Here is a 20493-nt window from a genome sequence, read left to right on the forward strand (position 1 = left end):
ACTTACTGGGACACTTGAGTGGAACAGATCCATCATTCATATTATTAGTATCACCTGAGCTTTTCCTGCCATTCTTGTCTGCTGTGAGAAAAGGTTTACTGAATACCTTTGGTCGTAGTTAAATAAATTAAAATACCTAAACATAGAAGTGTCTGGGTGTATTTCTTTCTGGTTTGTTCATATAATGAACTGGAAATGAACAGAGGTAGAGAAGAAGGAACATCATATTTGGGACAGCAGAGTTGCTTCTGGATGTTTATTCATGCTTTTTTTTCCTAATATTAAAATTTCTAACTGATGTTGTTTATGGAACCCAATCACTCAGCCGGCTATATTTTGGGATTTTGAGCTTTATGAATAAAATTGACTTGATTTGACATGCTGTCACTTTTGTGCAAATGTGCAAACATTTCCTTGAAGAGGTTTAAAATCTGAACATAGGACACCCTCTATCCTTAGACCCTCAACTCGGATGAGGAAAAACTCCCCCAGAATCCCTTTAATGGGACAAAAAGGAAGAAACCTCAGGAAGAGCAACAGAGGAGGGATCCCTCTTCCAGGATGGACAGATGTGCAATGGATGTCATATGTACAGAATGGACAGAAGTAGCAGTAGATGAAGTACAATATTAAGGAAATTAAGTAAAATGTATAATGTACTTAACATTATACATTTTACTTAATTAACAAGTTTCCGGGAGAGTGTAAAAGGGTTTTAAGTGAAGACTGTGGATTAGTGAGAGGAAGTGGAGCAAGAGCTGGCAGGACATCAACCCTAAAACCTCCCCTGTGCCATGGAGACCTGGAGAGGATGGAGCAGAAAACACATGAATCAGGTTGTAATTTGGGTGAAACACAAACCTTTAAAAGTCTATTATTGAGTCAATGATTTATGATTTTTCTTTTTCCCTTTTTTATCCTGTTTATGGTAATATAAAAAATATATCATCTATAAAGTGTTTTTTAAGAAGAACAAGTATTTACACTGTTAAAAAGCTACAAGTAAGGGTGAATTCATTATGTGGTGAAGGTTATGACATCAATATTTAGGGTGTGTGCTGCATTCAGAAATACTGCACCAAGTCCACCGTTGTAGGCCGGGTGGGGCTGGAGCACCATTGAAGCTGTGTCATGTCAATCTGTGAAATAGACTGGTTCATGTAGGACTGTGTCGTGCCAGTCTGTGGAATACACTGTGTCATATAAGACTGTGTCGTGCCAGTCTGTGGAATACACTGTGTCATGTAAGACTGTGTCGTGCCAGTCTGTGGAATAGACTGGTTCATGTAGGACTGTGTCGTGCCAGTCTGTGGAATAGACTGGTTCATGTAGGACTGTGTCGTGCCAGTCTGTGGAATACACTGTGTCATGTAAGACTGTGTCGTGCCAGTCTGTGGAATAGACTGGTTCATGTAGGACTGTGTCGTGCCAGTCTGTGGAATACACTGTGTCATATAAGACTGTGTCGTGCCAGTCTGTGGAATACACTGTGTCATGTAAGACTGTGTTATGCCAGTCTGTGGAATCAACTGTGCCATGTAAGACTGTGTCATTCCAGTCTGTGGAATAGACTGCATCCTGTTAGACTGTGTCATGTAAGACTGTGTTATGCCAGTCTGTGGAATAGACTGCATCCTGTTAGACTGTGTCATGTAAGGCTGTGTCATGTAACACCGTGGCGCGACAGCAGTTGCTATGTTCTGACATGTGGACAGCACATAGGGCTCCCTGGCTTGCTGTGAGTCTGCTGCTGGTTCTTCTGCACTCACTGCCACTTGCACCTCATTGTAAGCCGTATTCCTCTTCCTCTTTTTGCCCTGCACAAAAACAAACACATTAGACTTTCTATCTTACATCAGTTTATAAAAAAACAAGATTCTTGGCCGTGACTGAGTGCCAGGAGCTCTGATATTGTGATGTAAACATGTGTGTATGATGATGTAGACTGGTCCATGTAAGACTGTGCGGTGCCAGTCTGTGGAATAGACTGGTTCATGTAAGACTGTGCTGTGCCAGTCTGTGGAATAGGCTGTGTCATGTAAGACTGTGTCCTGCCAGTCTGTGGAATAGACTGTGTCATGTAAAACTGTGCTGCACCAGTCTGTGGAATAGACTGTGTCATGTAAAACTGTGCCATGTAAGACTGTGTCATTCCAGTCTGTGGAATAGACTGTGTCATATAAGACTGTCATGTAAGGCTGTGTCATGTAAGACTGTGGCACGACAGCAGTTGCTATGTTCTGACATGTGGACAGCACATGAGTCTGCTGCTGGTTCCTCTGCACTCACTTCCACTTGCACCTCATTGAAAGCCGTATTCCTCTTCCTCTTTTTGCCCTGCACAAAAACAAACACATTAGACTTTTCTACTCTTCTTACATCAGTTTATAAAAACAAACTAGATTCTTGGCAGTGACTGATTTCCTGGAGCTCTGATATTGTGATGTAAACATGTGTGTATGATGTTGTGTGTGAGCAGGGTGTACTTACATAGTTGTCCTTGGCTGACCACTCAGGGTGCTGCAGGAGGTGTTGCTGTTTCTCTATTTCTGCCTCATTGTAATATTTGCTCTGCTCCTCCTTCGACAGAGACTTCCACTGTGGACAGACGATGACACACAATCAGTTAGCACACACACCTACCTAAAATTACCATGAAGATGTAAAGAGAGGAGTAAACATACTTACCTTCTCTCCCAGGATTTTGTTGATCATCGCACTGTCAGTGATGTTATATTGTGTCACAACATTAAACCTTTGCTCCCGCCTATAGAGCATAAAGGCGTTGGGCGGCTTCTTGACGTAGGACTTATCCTCTTTCTCGTGCTTGGTGACAACAGGCACGTTTATGATATGAGGATTTAAGTAGTTAGGAAGCTCATACACAATCTCTCCATTCCTACACAGATAAAGAGAGAAAGCAAAACACACATTAGATAACAGAAAGTGTGTGTGAACATTGCTGAACAGCTTAAAGTTGTGTACAAAGTCACATTTGTGTTACTTACACATATCCAACAGGACGTAGGTTCTGCGGAAACACTCCAGGGAACTGGTTTGCTGGCACGTTATACTGCAGACACAAACAAAAACACAAATTGATTACAGAAGCTGCAAAGATGTCATTTACCCAGCAGGTGGCAGATAATCCCCTCTCTTTTTTGTCATAATAAGTGCCTCAATAACCTGCTGTGACATCTAGGGAGACCCTATGATGCACATACAGGCGTGTCTAGATGGTAATCCTAGATTTGCAAAAGCTCTTGCGACTGTGATCGTTTTAACCCAAACCATGATCTTTCCCTAACCCATACCAAATGTTTTTTTGTGTCTAAACCTAACCAGATATTAACCACAGCATTGTCAAATCATAAAACATCATTATTTTTTACAATGACAAACAACGTGCACAATGAAGCAAAAACAAGTAAGAATCTCACGACAGTTTTGCAAATTTAGGTTTACCATCTAGATACGACCCAGGCAGGTAAGTTTTGACTGCTCTATCAATGATCTCATTCTACCACTGCAATGAGTTACAGATACTATCTAACTGAACTACATCCACAACCAGAAAGTGAATCAGGGTCTTACCATTTGTGGAGGAGCAGCAGGCAGAGTGCTGGCTGCTATCCTTGGGACATTATACACAGGCTGCTGATTCGCCAGGTACTGTGGAGAGAGAGAGGGAGGGTTAGTCAGCCATATTACACACACTCCATTTATCATTTCAAGTTGTTTGACTGGAAGAAGCAGCTTCCAAGTCTTAATTTCAGTGCAAATTTGATTTGTAATATTGTTAAGTATACATGCAGTGACCTCTGAGTTTTAATTAATGGTATCAACTCTGATCAAGTCTCATCAAGCTCAAGTTAGGACACACTTACCTGGCCCTGGACATAAGCACCTGCATTGGTGTGCAGCTGTGTTGGCTGAACAAAGTCCTGACAAAGAGGAACCTGTGGAGCAGGATTTATGTTGTAAGCAGCAGCACCAGTGAGTCCATTAGCTGGCATCAGTTGATACGGCATCACAGGTTCTCCAGGCAGCTCACAGGTTTGAGAATATGCACCCCCTGGGGTGGACATACTAAGACCTGCCTCTGGCTCAGTTTGGCTGGGGATGTCATGCTCGGCAGGTAGAAGAGGTGTTGGAGGTGGAGAAGGTATTGGAAGTGGAGGAGGTGGAGAAGGTGTTGGAGGCAGAGGAGATAATGGAAGTGGAAGTGGAGAAGGTGTTGGAGGCAGAGGAGATAATGGAGGCGGAGGTGGAGAAGGTGTTGGAGGCGGAGGAGATAATGGAAGTGGAGGTGGAGAAGGTGTTGAAGGTGGAGGAGATAATGGAAGTGGAGGAGGTGTTCGAGGTAGAGGAGGCTGCTGTGTCTCCATCTGGTAATCATTAAAAGTGAACACACACTGATCCATACATGTAGGTGAGGGAAATAATCATGTATGTCATCTTATACAGTGCTGGTGATATACAGTATAGTAATATACACACTAAAACTATTGATAGATTACATAAACATGTCTGTTTTTGGCAAATCTGGTCAAATCAAGATACTCCTGTGGTCAAATCTCTGCTGTCTTACCTGCTGCTTTACCACAGGTTGAGGGGTCGGCACAGTTTGATTCTCATCACTGTTGCTGGGAATGAAAATGTCAGGAAACAACTCCAGCATTAGTGTCTCAAGACTGGAGTCCTGATATTCCCAGTTTTGAATAGACAATATTGTATCCAGTGCATCAGGCATTATCTCCATGGCGCTTTATGTGACCGGACTGACAAATTGAGACTTTTGTCCTTAATTCACCTTTCCTTTTTGAGAGAATGGGTTAAATATGTCTGATAACTGTAAGATTTATGATATATCAGTATTTTGCACTTGTTGTTTTCTATTTTTGACCTTTGGAGAGTTTTGGGGTTTATGTATGCTGCTTAAGATTTATTGACATTTTTATATTGAGTCATTTTGTATCTTTCTAATCTTTTTAATGCTTTTTTCTGACTGGTGACACATGCTCTGTGTTAGTTCAAGGTGCTCATCAGTCAAACTAATAATCTCTGTAGTCTGATTGGATGATTGATACTATATATTGTATTGTGATGCTGCCTGTATAACCTAATGAAGGTCAGATGGACTGAAAGTTGTGATCTAATAAATATTCAAGCAGTAAACAACACAGTATGCAGGAGTTCTTCTCATTATTCTTAAGTGAAATTAATAGAAATAAACAAAACATACAAGCCAGCGTTTCCACTGCACCAGTTAACGGCCCTGCAATGAAAAATCCTGAACAAACTGGCCCTTGGTTGAACCTAATTGCTGACCCCAGTCCTAAACCTACAAACACTACAGACTCCCTCTCGTTCAAGAATGAATCCAGCATCTTCTTTGAGAAAAGTCATGTGTAACCTGTAAAGTTTTCCAGGTTGGCTGAGAGAGACTAAGAACAAGGCTTTCGAATGAGTTATAATTAAATTTAAGTCTAGGGTTGATGATTAGGCTTGAGTTGAAAACGGCTGCAACTCCTCCTCCTCAGCGAGTGTCTCGAGGAATATGAGTATTAATATGACTGGGGGGAGTGGATTCATTTAGGCTGACATATTCTTCCTGACACAGCCAGGTTTCAGTGAGAAAAAATAAATCAATATGATGATCTGAAATTAAATCGTTTACTAAAACAGCTTTAGATGATAGAGATCTAATGTTCAAGAGTCCACATTTAATTATCTTATTTTGTTGTACTATTGCAGTAGTGGTTTTAATTTTTACTAGATTTTCATGAATGACTCTTCTTTTGTTTACTTTGGATTTAATTGATTTATGTGGTCGGGGGACAGACACAGTCTCTATGTAGTTTTGGGTGGGTAACTGCTCTAATGGAAGCGCAGAGAAGCGTGTAGGACTGCAGCTCTGCCTCCTGGTCTCAACTCTGGGTTGTCATGGTTTTGGTCTACTAATAAACTTGGCCATATTTCTGGATATGAGAGCAGCCCCATCCAAAGTGGGATGTATGCCGTCTCTCCTAATCAGACCAGGTCTTTCCCAGAAAGTCTGCCAATTATCTATGAAGCCCACATCGTTTGCTGGACACCACCTCGACAACCAGCGGTTGAACTGTGACATGCGGCTATACATGTCATCACTGGTCAGATTAGGTAGTGGTCCAGAGAAAATTACGGAGTCCGACATTGTTTTTGCAAATGTACACACCGACTCAACATTAATTTTGGTGATCTCCGATTGGCGTAATCGAGTTATTACAAAGTTTTTAATAACTTTTGCTCAGCACAGTGTGATAAGTCATGTATTAAAGTTTGAAGCCGATACCATTAACGCCCTAGGAGGAGATAGCGTTTATTCAAGGTCCAAAATTGGCACAAAATCGTATTTTGAAATTGAGATTGCAGACTTCCTGTTGGATTTAGGTCAGGGGTGTCAGCATATGATTTGTAGGGCTGGATGAGACGAATAATTGAGTTTTGGTTCGATCTCTCTACGACATTCCTATGGGCCGTGGCGGCCATTTTAGATACATAGGTAGCGCTCTCAAGCACATTTTGGCACTTCAGGGGTTAATTTTTACATTTTATCAAATTTTTCACCAGACCTGATGTGCGTGCCAGATTTGGTGAGTTTCTGAGCATGTTTAGGGGGTCAAATTTAGAGTTAAAGTGGCGTAACAAGAAAGAAAGAAACACACGAAAAATTAAAGCTGCAAGCAGCGTTGAACGGGCCTTCGCGCCCTTGCGCACGTCGGGCCGCGGCGCAGTCAGTTGAGCTTCTGGGAACCAAGAAAACGTTTGGAGATGATTAGTGTGAGAGTCTTTTTACACACAATACTAACCAGTGTCTCTCTGTGAGCCCACCCCTCTGTTCACAGACAATTATGAAATCAAAATATTGTTAACCTTAATCAATAATTCAGGTACGAACTGTAGGAATCTGCGAAGAACACAGTTAATTATTTGCTATAATTATCAATTATCAATAATAATTAATTATAACAATTAACAGAATTATTAATATGAACTAACAGATACGAAGCACCACCCCGAAAACCGGGACCAATAACCGAGCAAGGTAGTCTCATAAATGGGAGTTCACCTAGAATGTTAATAACTGAGAGATAATCATTCAAGGGTGAACAAAGAAGGGTTGAATTCGAGCTCTGACTCCTTCAATCAGCCACTTTTCACAATATGTTACCAATAATAAAGAACTTCTCTTTAAAGATATAACAGTGTTTATTAAACTTAGCAAAATTAACAAAGTTAACAAATGCTTCATTCAATAAATAGCTATTCTAAAATCTAATTCTACCAAACAAAACACAAACAGCTTTGCACAGGGTTGGACACTTTTGTCCGACGTTATCTGACCATCAGATGTGCAAAACGATGTCGGTGCGTGTATCTGTGCGCGCGTGAGTATGGTGTTAGTCACAAGAGAGGGAGGAGGGAAAGCGATCGTGAGAGAGAGAGAAGCGGTTCTTTTTCCACAGAGAGCGCACGTATGGACGGCAGTCTGTAACGCACGTTGTCTGGTTTAAGATCGACAAATCAGTTTACTTTCTCACTCACGGCAGCACAAACACAGTAGTCCCGAGCGGGACAAACACAAAATAGTCAAGCGTGGTGAACACAACTAACAGGCAGCAAACAGGCAGCAGCGGAGCGTTAACTGCAGCATGACCGAAAGAAGCACAACCAGTTCGCCTCTGCTAGCCTCTCAGCTAACCCCGGCTCTCTGTTTAGATCCAAACGGAGCACCGAGTCCCGAATTGCTATTTAGGTTAAAGCGGAGAGAATCAGCGGGTCTGTCGGCCAGCTGAGTGAAGTGAAACCTGCGGAAAAAACACCGTGACCATCAAGGTAAAACAGGTCGGCGAAAACACGGCAGCTGGCTCTGAGTGGAGTGGCGGAGAGAACAGCAGAGACGACTCGGCGAAGACGCGCAGGGCAGAGCCGGTCCACGTTATCCCGAAGTAACTTCATTTCCTCTTTCTCGGGGGAATTTGAGGAGGCTGGTTGCAGCAGCGGTCTCTCTCGGGTCCAGGAATGTGTTCGGGTGAACACGGGCAAAGTCTCGTCTCGTCCGACGAGGGGAGTCTTCGATGAGGGGAAAACATGTTCGTGGGGTAGTCAAGCTAGCTCACAGGGGAACAGAAGTTACCCCTAGCTCAGTGACATGGGAAAGACGTGTAGTTTGGGCGTGCTCGCTTATAAAGGGGTGGTGATGTCATGGCTGCGTCCCTCCGCCAATGAGGGACCGATGTTGACTGCTCCTTGCTGAGGTGTGAAAATCGCAAAGCATCCTTGGAAATGGAGTTTGCTCCACCCTCATGGCAGGTCCATTACAGTTTTAATACGGAGCTCCGGAACTCCAGCCTTCCTGAGTTTTTCCCTCATATAGGCTATAGTTTTTCTTAATCATTACTACAATATATGATTACATATGTAATAGTCTCCTCAGCCAAGTCAGAAAAAATATGTGCATGTATGAACAACAGCAATCAGTCAAAAAGTAATTATGTTAAATAATCATGATCTCAATATTGAACAAAAATGATTGTGATTATAATTTTTGCCATAATCAAGCACCCCTAAAAACAGCAAATTGTGATTTACACACACACACACACACACACACACACACACACACACACACACACACACACACAGAGTTTAAATATGTATGTGATCAATTGTAAATATGTATGTAATGAATTGTTTTCTTTAAGAAACTCTTACTTGAACATTTTTCAGTGTGCTCCTAAAGTTATATGTATGCTCCTAATTTCTGTCATTTAGGAGCACATGTACTCTTTGAAAAAAAGTAAGGATTGAACACTGCTGTCAGATATGTAGAAGCATTAAGTAACTGGAGTGTGGTGCAGTCCAAGGGCTTCTGTCACAGGCAGTAGATGTTTACTTTACCCATCCCCCCCTCCCATTCTCTCTCTCTCCCTCACAGTTGGAAGGAAAGATTTCAAAGTGATCTTCTTGTGAAATATCCTCATAAATCCCATAACTTTGGCCAAGTCCTACATAAAAATCACATTTTTTTGTAGGAATTTGCGTCGCGAATCCATTGACACAGGTTTGAAAGTGGTCGGACTTATAGTTTAGACGCCAGATGCCCCAGTTTGGCACAAAGTCCATGCCCAGAGATTGCCTCCCCATTGGTTTACATTGTAAGGTGTAATGTCGCACTCCAACTTTCAGGGCTTACTAAATCAAAACTGTTCGAGTTATTACAAAGTTTTTAATAACTTTTGCTCAACACAGTGTGATAAGTCATGTATTCAAGTTTGAAGCCGATACCATTAACGCCCTAGGAGGAGATAGCGTTTATTCAAGGTCCAAAATTGGCAAAAAATCGTATTTTGAAATTGACATTGCAGATTTCCTGTTGGATTTAGGTCAGGGGTGTCAGCATATGATTTGTAGGTCTTGATGAGACGAATAATTGAGTTTTGGTTCGATCTCTCTACGACATTCCTACGGGCCGTGGTGGCCGTTTTAGATACATAGGTGGCGCTAGAGAGCACATTTTGGCACTTTGGGGTTTAATTTTTACATTTTATCAAATTTTTCACCATTCCTGATGTGCGTGCCAAATTTGGTGAGTTTTTGAGCATGTTTAGGGGGGCGGATTACGTACTGTGAAGAGCACCTACGGAGGAGAAATGCGGGCAAGAGAAGCGGGAGAGAGAAGCGGGAGAGAGAGAGAGAACAACAGAGACACGTGATGAGATATAGACTTTCTATCTTACATCAGTTTATAAAAAAACAAGATTCTTGGCCGTGACTGAGTGCCAGGAGCTCTGATATTGTGATGTAAACATGTGTGTATGATGATGTAGACTGGTCCATGTAAGACTGTGCGGTGCCAGTCTGTGGAATAGACTGGTTCATGTAAGACTGTGCCGTGCCAGTCTGTGGAATAGACTGGTTCATGTAAGACTGTGCCGTGCCATTGTAACCCACACTGTGGTCGGAGGTGGGATTAGATCCATAGTGTTAATGACTTGAAAAGCTCTACTATTGAACTGTGTAAGGTTACTGTGAACGAGACTTGGCATATACATTCAAGACTTAGTGCTGGATGTCTCAGGCACGTTCGGATATATATTAAAAATACCTCATAAACAACGTTGCTTCTGCTTCTTCTGCACGTGGATTCAACAAGCGGAAATACAGACAGCGCCACCCTGCCATTACAACCCACATCAAGAACTACCATAGAGAATAAATTTAAAAAGTTTAGAGAGTCAAGCTCTATTCCCGTAACCCTTAGGAGTCGCCGATCATGCCGGCGTGATCAAATGACGTGTCTGTTTCAGGACGTCGTAGCATAAAAACAAAGTCAAAAGCGCTGGCTTGAAACTCTATGCCAGTTTTTGTTTGGTGTTGATAAACCAAGTAAAAACGGAGATACGTTGATATAAAAATCATGTTTACTCAAGTGTAAAAGCGTGCGAGATGGGACGGGGCAGACGTCGCATTTATTTTATATCTTCGTCATTTTTTGTCATATGACGAAACGGAAAAAAATGCTCGAATCTGCTGATCGTGCTCCACAGATTCAACATTTCAGGAATAGAGGATTACCAACTGTGAAGAGCACCTACGGAGGAGAAATGCGGGCGAGAGAAGCGGGAGAGAGAGAAAGAAGCGGGAGAGAGAAGCGGGAACGAGAGAGAGAGAACAACAGAGACACGTGAGGAGATATTGAGATAATTTTCGGAAGATATGAAGTTTTTGAGTCGGAAAAATGAAGTGAACGCTTGACGTAAGCCAAGCCATAAAGTTGTTTTTTCAAGAGGAAGACGCTGATGACAGCTCATTGTCGGAATCAGAGAGCAACGACCAGTTGGGTTAAGCTTTTTCAACCCAACCGTTTGAGAGAGGGGGGAGTGGGGAGAGAGACACAGAGAAGCATAATAACAACAATAACAGGGATAATACTAATAGATATGATATAATAATAATAATAATAGCAATAGTAACCAGAGAAGGTGTCAAGGCAGGACACCCACAACTGTTTTGAAGAGTGGCACAGCTGAAAAAGAAAAAAACGCCAATGGCTACCCCTGCTTTTTGTTGTAAATAGCTCTCTATAGTTTGATTTTATCTCAGTGTTACCTTTACATATTATATTTGCACTATTTGGGAACCTCACTAAACTCAGGGAATGCAAGGCCTGTAATATAGTTTTGTGTCTAATAGTTTACATCAACTTTATTGAAGAGTGGCATAACTAAAAAGTAAAAAACGCCTATTGTTACATCTGCTTTTTGTTGTAAATAGATGTATATAGATTGATTTTATCTCAGTGTTACCATTATATGTTCACATTTGCAACCTGTGTTTACATTTGCAACCTTTAAAATGCTTTGTTGAACATGTTTGTGTTTCTTATAGTGAAAATACTACAGTTTTCCTGATCGGATTTTATGTATTTTGTGTGTTTTTTGGTCCAATATGATGATATAGTATGTCAAAGTGAAAAAATAATTGTCTGGTCAGATAGGTGATGTCGTGCTGAAAAAAAAGATACCAAACATTGGCTTGTTAAACATTTTTTAAAGTGATATATAAAGGCAAATTCAAACATATGCAAAAACGGCCAAAATAGCCCAAGACTCCTAAGGGTTAAAGACATAGTGCAGGATGTCTTTGGAACTTTTGAATGGGCACTACAGTTCATCTGATCAACTTCAAACTCAAAATTGTAGTTTCCAGATATTCTGCATTTGAGGCGTTTAGAGAGTATCAGTATATTGTACCATCTACCGATAGGCTGCATGTGAGGCGTTGAGGGAACAGTGGTAAAATATAGCGTCTACCGATAGTCTGCATGAGAGGCGTTTAAGGGACGGGCACAATTCTCTCTAGGTATTGAGAAATTATGTTAACATACACAAAAAAATAAATACAATTTAAATAGCACTCATGGAGTTAGTGTTACCATGTTACCAAAGCCTAAATGAATCCATACATTTCTTGCCCTATGTAAAAACTATTGTCAAAATTATACCAAAACACTGAAATCTAAATATAATTAGATCTATTGAAAAAGCGTTACTTACTAATGCCATTCTGTATTCGCAGCCTGTTAACTTGTGAGCTAACAGACTAACTTGTTTGTTGTCATGGTTTTTGAAGAACTTGTTGTCAGAGGACAAATACAACTCAAACTGGTGGATCTGACATCCAGAGGACCTTCTGATTCACTCTATTCAAAGCCAAATGCAGAAAGGCAATAGGAAAGGTCTAAATCAGTAGTATTTGACTCTGATGTATCATAAACGTGAGTACTGGTATTGTCGTGCTTTGAGAAGTGCCCGTGAAGTGATGTCATCACCTGTTTCTGCTCTGTGCTGAATTCTCAGTTTGATATTCAGCTGTACAGACGCAAAACCATCAATATCTCAGGAACGGCTGAAGATAATTTGATCAGATTTTCAACATACTGATCAGAAAAAGGAGCTGATTACATAGTCGTCAGTTGGAAAATCACTGAGCCTGCACTTTAAATCTCATCAAATAATACTCTCACTGGCATGACTTACTGGGACACTTGAGTGGAACAGATCCATCATTCATATTATTAGTATCACCTGAGCTTTTCCTGCCATTCTTGTCTGCTGTGAGAAAAGGTTTACTGAATACCTTTGGTCGTAGTTAAATAAATTAAAATACCTAAACATAGAAGTGTCTGGGTGTATTTCTTTCTGGTTTGTTCATATAATGAACTGGAAATGAACAGAGGTAGAGAAGAAGGAACATCATATTTGGGACAGCAGAGTTGCTTCTGGATGTTTATTCATGCTTTTTTTTCCTAATATTAAAATTTCTAACTGATGTTGTTTATGGAACCCAATCACTCAGCCGGCTATATTTTGGGATTTTGAGCTTTATGAATAAAATTGACTTGATTTGACATGCTGTCACTTTTGTGCAAATGTGCAAACATTTCCTTGAAGAGGTTTAAAATCTGAACATAGGACACCCTCTATCCTTAGACCCTCAACTCGGATGAGGAAAAACTCCCCCAGAATCCCTTTAATGGGACAAAAAGGAAGAAACCTCAGGAAGAGCAACAGAGGAGGGATCCCTCTTCCAGGATGGACAGATGTGCAATGGATGTCATATGTACAGAATGGACAGAAGTAGCAGTAGATGAAGTACAATATTAAGGAAATTAAGTAAAATGTATAATGTACTTAACATTATACATTTTACTTAATTAACAAGTTTCCGGGAGAGTGTAAAAGGGTTTTAAGTGAAGACTGTGGATTAGTGAGAGGAAGTGGAGCAAGAGCTGGCAGGACATCAACCCTAAAACCTCCCCTGTGCCATGGAGACCTGGAGAGGATGGAGCAGAAAACACATGAATCAGGTTGTAATTTGGGTGAAACACAAACCTTTAAAAGTCTATTATTGAGTCAATGATTTATGATTTTTCTTTTTCTCTTTTTTATCCTGTTTATGGTAATATAAAAAATATATCATCTATAAAGTGTTTTTTAAGAAGAACAAGTATTTACATTGTTAAAAAGCTACAAGTAAGGGTGAATTCATTATGTGGTGAAGGTTATGACATCAATATTTAGGGTGTGTACTGCATTCAGAAATACTGCACCAAGTCCACCGTTGTAGGCCGGGTGGGGCTGGAGCACCATTGAAGCTGTGTCATGTCAATCTGTGAAATAGACTGGTTCATGTAGGACTGTGTCGTGCCAGTCTGTGGAATACACTGTGTCATATAAGACTGTGTCGTGCCAGTCTGTGGAATACACTGTGTCATGTAAGACTGTGTCGTGCCAGTCTGTGGAATAGACTGGTTCATGTAGGACTGTGTCGTGCCAGTCTGTGGAATAGACTGGTTCATGTAGGACTGTGTCGTGCCAGTCTGTGGAATAGACTGGTTCATGTAGGACTGTGTCGTGCCAGTCTGTGGAATACACTGTGTCATGTAAGACTGTGTCGTGCCAGTCTGTGGAATAGACTGGTTCACGTAGGACTGTGTCGTGCCAGTCTGTGGAATACACTGTGTCATATAAGACTGTGTCGTGCCAGTCTGTGGAATACACTGTGTCATGTAAGACTGTGTTATGCCAGTCTGTGGAATAGACTGGTTCATGTAGGACTGTGTCGTGCCAGTCTGTGGAATACACTGTGTCATATAAGACTGTGTCGTGCCAGTCTGTGGAATACACTGTGTCATGTAAGACTGTGTTATGCCAGTCTGTGGAATCAACTGTGCCATGTAAGACTGTGTCATTCCAGTCTGTGGAATAGACTGCATCCTGTTAGACTGTGTCATGTAAGACTGTGTTATGCCAGTCTGTGGAATAGACTGCATCCTGTCAGACTGTGTCATGTAAGGCTGTGTCATGCCAGTCTGTGGAATAGACTGCATCCTGTTAGACTGTGTCATGTAAGGCTGTGTCATGTAACACCGTGGCGCGACAGCAGTTGCTATGTTCTGACATGTGGACAGCACATAGGGCTCCCTGGCTTGCTGTGAGTCTGCTGCTGGTTCTTCTGCACTCACTGCCACTTGCACCTCATTGAAAGCCGTATTCCTCTTCCTCTTTTTGCCCTGCACAAAAACAAACACATTAGACTTTCTATCTTACATCAGTTTATAAAAAAACAAGATTCTTGGCCGTGACTGAGTGCCAGGAGCTCTGATATTGTGATGTAAACATGTGTGTATGATGATGTAGACTGGTCCATGTAAGACTGTGCGGTGCCAGTCTGTGGAATAGACTGGTTCATGTAAGACTGTGCTGTGCCAGTCTGTGGAATAGGCTGTGTCATGTAAGACTGTGTCCTGCCAGTCTGTGGAATAGACTGGTTCATGTAAGACTGTGCTGCACCAGTCTGTGGAATGGACTGTGTCATGTAAGACTGTGTCATGCCAGTCTGTGGAATAGACTGTGTCATGTAAAACTGTGCCATGTAAGACTGTGTCATTCCAGTCTGTGGAATAGACTGTGTCATATAAGACTGTGTCATATAAGACTGTTTTTGCCCTGCACAAAAACAAACACATTAGACTTTTCTACTCTTCTTACATCAGTTTATAAAAACAAACTAGATTCTTGGCAGTGACTGATTTCCTGGAGCTCTGATATTGTGATGTAAACATGTGTGTATGATGTTGTGTGTGAGCAGGGTGTACTTACATAGTTGTCCTTGGCTGACCACTCAGGGTGCTGCAGGAGGTGTTGCTGTTTCTCCATTTCTGCCTCATTGTAATATTTGCTCTGCTCCTCCTTCGACAGAGACTTCCACTGTGGACAGACGATGACACACAATCAGTTAGCACACACACCTACCTAAAATTACCATGAAGATGTAAAGAGAGGAGTAAACATACTTACCTTCTCTCCCAGGATTCTGTTGATCATCGCACTGTTAGTGATGTTATATTGTGTCACAACATTAGACCTTTGCTCCCGCCTATAGAGCATAAAGGCGTTGGGCGGCTTCTTGATGTAGGACTTATCCTCTTTCTCGTGCTTGGTGACAACAGGCACGTTTATGATATGAGGATTTAAGTAGTTAGGAAGCTCATACACAATCTCTCCATTCCTACACAGATAAAGAGAGAAAGCAAAACACACATTAGATAACAGAAAGTGTGTGTGAACATTGCTGAACAGCTTAAAGTTGTGTACAAAGTCACATTTGTGTTACTTACACATATCCAACAGGACGTAGGTTCTGCGGAAACACTCCAGGGAACTGGTTTGCTGGCACGTTATACTGCAGACACAAACAAAAACACAAATTGATTACAGAAGCTGCAAAGATGTCATTTACCCAGCAGGTGGCAGATAATCCCCTCTCTTTTTTGTCATAATAAGTGCCTCAATAACCTGCTGTGACATCTAGGGAGACCCTATGATGCACATACAGGCGTGTCTAGATGGTAATCCTAGATTTGCAAAAGCTCTTGCGACAGTGATCGTTTTAACCCAAACCATGATCTTTCCCTAACCCATACCAAATGTTTTTTTGTGTCTAAACCTAACCAGATATTAACCACAGCATTGTCAAATCATAAAACATCATTATTTTTTACAATGACAAACAACGTGCACAATGAAGCAAAAACAAGTAAGAATCTCACGACAGTTTTGCAAATTTAGGTTTACCATCTAGATACGACCCAGGCAGGTAAGTTTTGACTGCTCTATCAATGATCTCATTCTACCACTGCAATGAGTTACAGATACTATCTAACTGAACTACATCCACAACCAGAAAGTGAATCAGGGTCTTACCATTTGTGGAGGAGCAGCAGGCAGAGTGCTGGCTGCTATCCTTGGGACATTATACACAGGCTGCTGATTCGCCAGGTACTGTGGAGAGAGAGAGGGAGGGTTAGTCAGCCATATTACACACACTCCATTTATCATTTCAAGTAGCACCAGTGAGTCCATTAGCTGGCATCAGTTGATACGGCATCACAGGTTCTCCAGGCAGCTCACAGGTTTGAGAATATGCACCCCCTGGGGCGGACATACTAAGACCTACCTCTGGCTCAGTTTGGCTGGGGATGTCATGCTCGGCATGTAGAAGAGGTGTTGGAGGTGGAGAAGGTATTGGAAGTGGAGGAGGTGGAGAAGGTGTTGGAGGCAGAGGAGATAATGGAAGTGGAAGTGGAGAAGGTGTTGGAGGCAGAGGAGATAATGGAGGCGGAGGTGGAGAAGGTGTTGGAGGCGGAGGAGATGATGGAAGTGGAGGTGGAGAAGGTGTTGAAGGTGGAGGAGATAATGGAAGTGGAGGAGGTGTTCGAGGTAGAGGAGGCTGCTGTGTCTCCGTCTGGTAATCATTAAAAGTGAACACCATCCATACATGTAGGTGAGGGAAATAATCATGTATGTCATCTTATACAGTGCTGGTGATATACAGTATAGTAATATACACACTAAAACTATTGATAGATTACATAAACATGTCTGTTTTTGGCAAATCTGGTCAAATCAAGATACTCCTGTGGTCAAATCTCTGCTGTCTTACCTGCTGCTTTACCACAGGTTGAGGGGTCGGCACAGTTTGATTCTCATCACTGTTGCTGGGAATGAAAATGTCAGGAAACAACTCCAGCATTAGTGTCTCAAGACTGGAGTCCTGATATTCCCAGTTTTGAATAGACAATATTGTATCCAGTGCATCAGGCATTATCTCCATGGCGCTTTATGTGACCGGACTGATGAGGAACGATCTGCTGGACCTGGATCTACTGTAACTGGGTCAAGGTCTGATGGGTCTATCACTGAGTTCCTGTGACACAGATTGACGGGAAACTGGTTTTGAGACACTTTCAAAGGAAGCTGTTTACAACTCTGCTCACAAATATGACTCACTAACACTAAATTATAGATAAAAAGTGTAGGACGGAGCTCCATAATGTAAAAAATGACGATATATTGTTCTAATCTTTTGTACATGTGAAAAAACTAATTATCCTTTAGGACATCAGGGCTCTGCAGATTAGTGGTCATGAGTGCTCATGTATTAACCCAACAAGCTCAACTTCCTACATTACAAAATTGTGTGTAATATATATCCCACCAACCAATTTGTCTCAAGATTTGTGGATATCGATAACAAATGTGATTTTTACAAAAATGAAGAAGACACAACATTTATTTCATGAATGTCAGTACACATCAGGATTCTGGAAAAAATTAGGATTATTTTTACATTCAAACCAACCATTCAGTTAAGCTGGAAGCCAATGATTTAATACTATACTATGAAAACAAAAACCAGAAAGTTCCACATACTATCCATTTATTAATTTTACTGGGAAAATTTCACATCCATAAATCCAAGTTTTCCAGGTCTTGCCCATCGTTTCAACTTTTCATGATTATTTTTTTAGATTTATATTTAGAAAGTATTTTGAGTATATACAACTTAAAAACAATAAAAAAATGTGCACATACAGTTAGTAAGCTCCAAGAATTTTTTTGAAAGAAATCTGACTCTATTGCGTACTTTTTCTGTTATTTTTCTATTTATTTGTTATTACTTCTACCCTTTGTCCTGTTATCTTTACTTCATTAAGATACATGATTGTTGTCTGTTATTGTCTTAATGTCACACATGCTGTAAGTGACTCTAGCTGAACTCCCTTAACGTTGAAATAACGTAAAACAACCAAAAACTTGTGTTGTGAGAACATGTGTTGCTATTCTAGCTAAACTTAACATGAAGTTGAGTTATTTTTCTGTTTTATACAAAATTACTTTAATAAATTAAAGGTTACTCTAAAAACTACTGTTAATAATAATGTAATTGGTATTGTTTAGCTAGCTATAGAGCTCAGGTGTACCTTGGTCGTTGTCTCAGTGTTCAGTTCGGCGCTGTAGAGGTTAATCTCGCCGTCAGTAACTCTCTCTGAATGTATTTCTGCACTGATTTCAATCAGCTGCTTTCTCACAGGTGAAATGAATCAACTGTCTAACTCCCAGCTTTCTGCAACACGTCATAACCACTCAAGACTTTCATGCGTCATGAATGGAACGCATCCGTTCTAATTTATGTACATTCGTGACGCAATCAACTCCAATGGAGGGCAAAGAGCGGCCCGGAAAATTGTTTTTGAAAAAAACAAAACAAAACAAACGTATTCCTTACAGTGTTTTTTGCAAAACATATATGCATTGACTCCTCATTGATAGCCTCTATAATATTTATTTTACTATTTAAATTATATGGATGTTACTTTGTAGATTACTAGTGAATTGGCATTTATTCATTTATTAATGCTATTTATTTATGCTATATGTTTATGCCATTGTACATCATTGACCTGTGACAATTTAGTGTCATTTAGAGGTAGATATAATGTTTAATGTATGATAATATTGCAAAAGTTTTCTGACAAATTTAGACTTTTGTCCTTAATTTACCTTTCCTTTTTGACTTTTTGAGAGAATGGGTTTAATATGTCTGATAACTGTAAGATTTATGATATATCAGTATTTTGCACTTGTTGTTTTCTATTTTTGACCTTTGGAGAGTTTTGGGGTTTATGTATGCTGCTTAAGATTTATTGACATTTTTATATTGAGTCATTTTGTATCTTTCTAATCTTTTTAATGCTTTTTTCTGACTGGTGACACATGCTCTGTGTTAGTTCAAGGTGCTCATCAGTCAAACTAATAATCTCTGTAGTCTGATTGGATGATTGATACTATATATTGTATTGTGATGCTGCCTGTATAACCTAATGAAGGTCAGATGGACTGAAAGTTGTGATCTAATAAATATTCAAGCAGTAAACAACACAGTATGCAGGAGTTCTTCTCATTATTCTTAAATGAAATTAATAGAAATAAACAAAACATACAAGCCAGCGTTTCCACTGCACCAGTTAACGGCCCTGCAATGAAAAATCCTGAACAAACTGGCCCTTGGTTGAACCTAATTGCTGACCCCAGTCCTAAACCTACAAACACTACAGACTCCCTCTCGTTCAAGAATGAATCCAGCATCTTCTGTGAGAAAAGTCATGTGTAACATCATTTCCCCTCAAAGTCTATTAGTGATCCAACTAAAGACAAAAAAGGAACGACAGTTTCTCATTAACAGTCCTGTCAGAGTCTGTTTTTGTTTTACTTTTAGCCATTTCTGACCATGAAGCCACGGTTAGGTGTAAAGTTGAAACCACTGGAAACCACATAAGTTTGTTCTGTGAGACTCCTTTGGAGTAACTTTATCACTCGAAATATTGATTTAACATTTTTGTTTTAACTTTTCATCTGCAAACTGTGAGATGAATATTTTTTATATGATCATTTTATGGAAGAAGAACTAGTAATTGTCAATAAAGAAATAAAGAAAAAAGTTTGTTCTTGTCCTGCATTGAATTGTCTGTAGTCTATGTACAGACGCTTCTTTAGGACTATTGGAGCGGAATACGGACTGCTATACTTTCCTTGATAATTTGACTAGAAGTGAAGCCATTTGTTGATTAATCAATCACAAAATGTCACAACAAAAATCATCTCAAAGGTGAATAGTCTGTGTTTCTCAGTACTTTATAGTAAATATATCTGAGTTTTGAAGCATTGATCAGACAAAAGAAGCAATTTGTAAACATCAACTTGGGTCTTGGAAAGTTGTGATGGACATTTTTCAATATTTTCTGACATTTTATAGCCAAAATGATTAATAGATGAATCAAGACAATTATTTCCAGAGTAATTGTTGGTTGCAGCCTTAAGTTAGACTCTGCAGTAATTACTGTGAATAGTCTGTTTACACAAACCAAAATGTTCACTGTCTTATTTACAGTGTGTTAAGTAGGTAGGTAAGTCTGTATTCAAGTATTTTGTTGTAAATAATGGGTATCTCAGGGAGACATTACTGGGAAACAAAACTGAAGTTTGGGAAAAACAGTGTGAACAATGATATTCTGTGGAGCCTATAAATTAATTATGGTAAAGT

At 40.3% G+C, this 20493-nt stretch overlaps 2 protein-coding genes across 2 annotated transcripts; both read right to left on the minus strand.

The window, feature by feature from the left end:
* Positions 1-227: 227 nt before the first annotated feature.
* Positions 228-19314, minus strand: LOC122990691 (extensin-like). Its single transcript, XM_044364147.1, has 11 exons — positions 18374-19314; positions 17053-17316; positions 16486-16854; positions 3888-4019; positions 3595-3672; positions 3009-3073; positions 2689-2899; positions 2491-2598; positions 2290-2337; positions 1770-1817; positions 228-802 (listed from the first exon to the last, which is right to left on the minus strand). The coding sequence occupies exons 2-11, from the start codon at positions 17221-17223 to the stop codon at positions 776-778; spliced, it is 1257 nt and encodes a 418-aa protein (XP_044220082.1). The 5' UTR covers positions 17224-17316; positions 18374-19314; the 3' UTR covers positions 228-775.
* On the minus strand, positions 12806-16447 carry LOC122990692 (transcription factor 7-like 1). Its single transcript, XM_044364148.1, has 6 exons — positions 16314-16447; positions 15728-15792; positions 15408-15618; positions 15210-15317; positions 14573-14620; positions 12806-13380 (listed from the first exon to the last, which is right to left on the minus strand). Exons 1-6 carry the CDS (start codon positions 16314-16316, stop codon positions 13354-13356), a joined length of 462 nt encoding a protein of 153 aa, XP_044220083.1. The 5' UTR covers positions 16317-16447; the 3' UTR covers positions 12806-13353.
* Positions 19315-20493: the final 1179 nt, after the last annotated feature.

This window comes from Thunnus albacares, chromosome 10 (assembly GCF_914725855.1).
Source record: "Thunnus albacares chromosome 10, fThuAlb1.1, whole genome shotgun sequence".
In the NCBI taxonomy this organism is placed as follows: Eukaryota; Metazoa; Chordata; class Actinopteri; order Scombriformes; family Scombridae; genus Thunnus; species Thunnus albacares.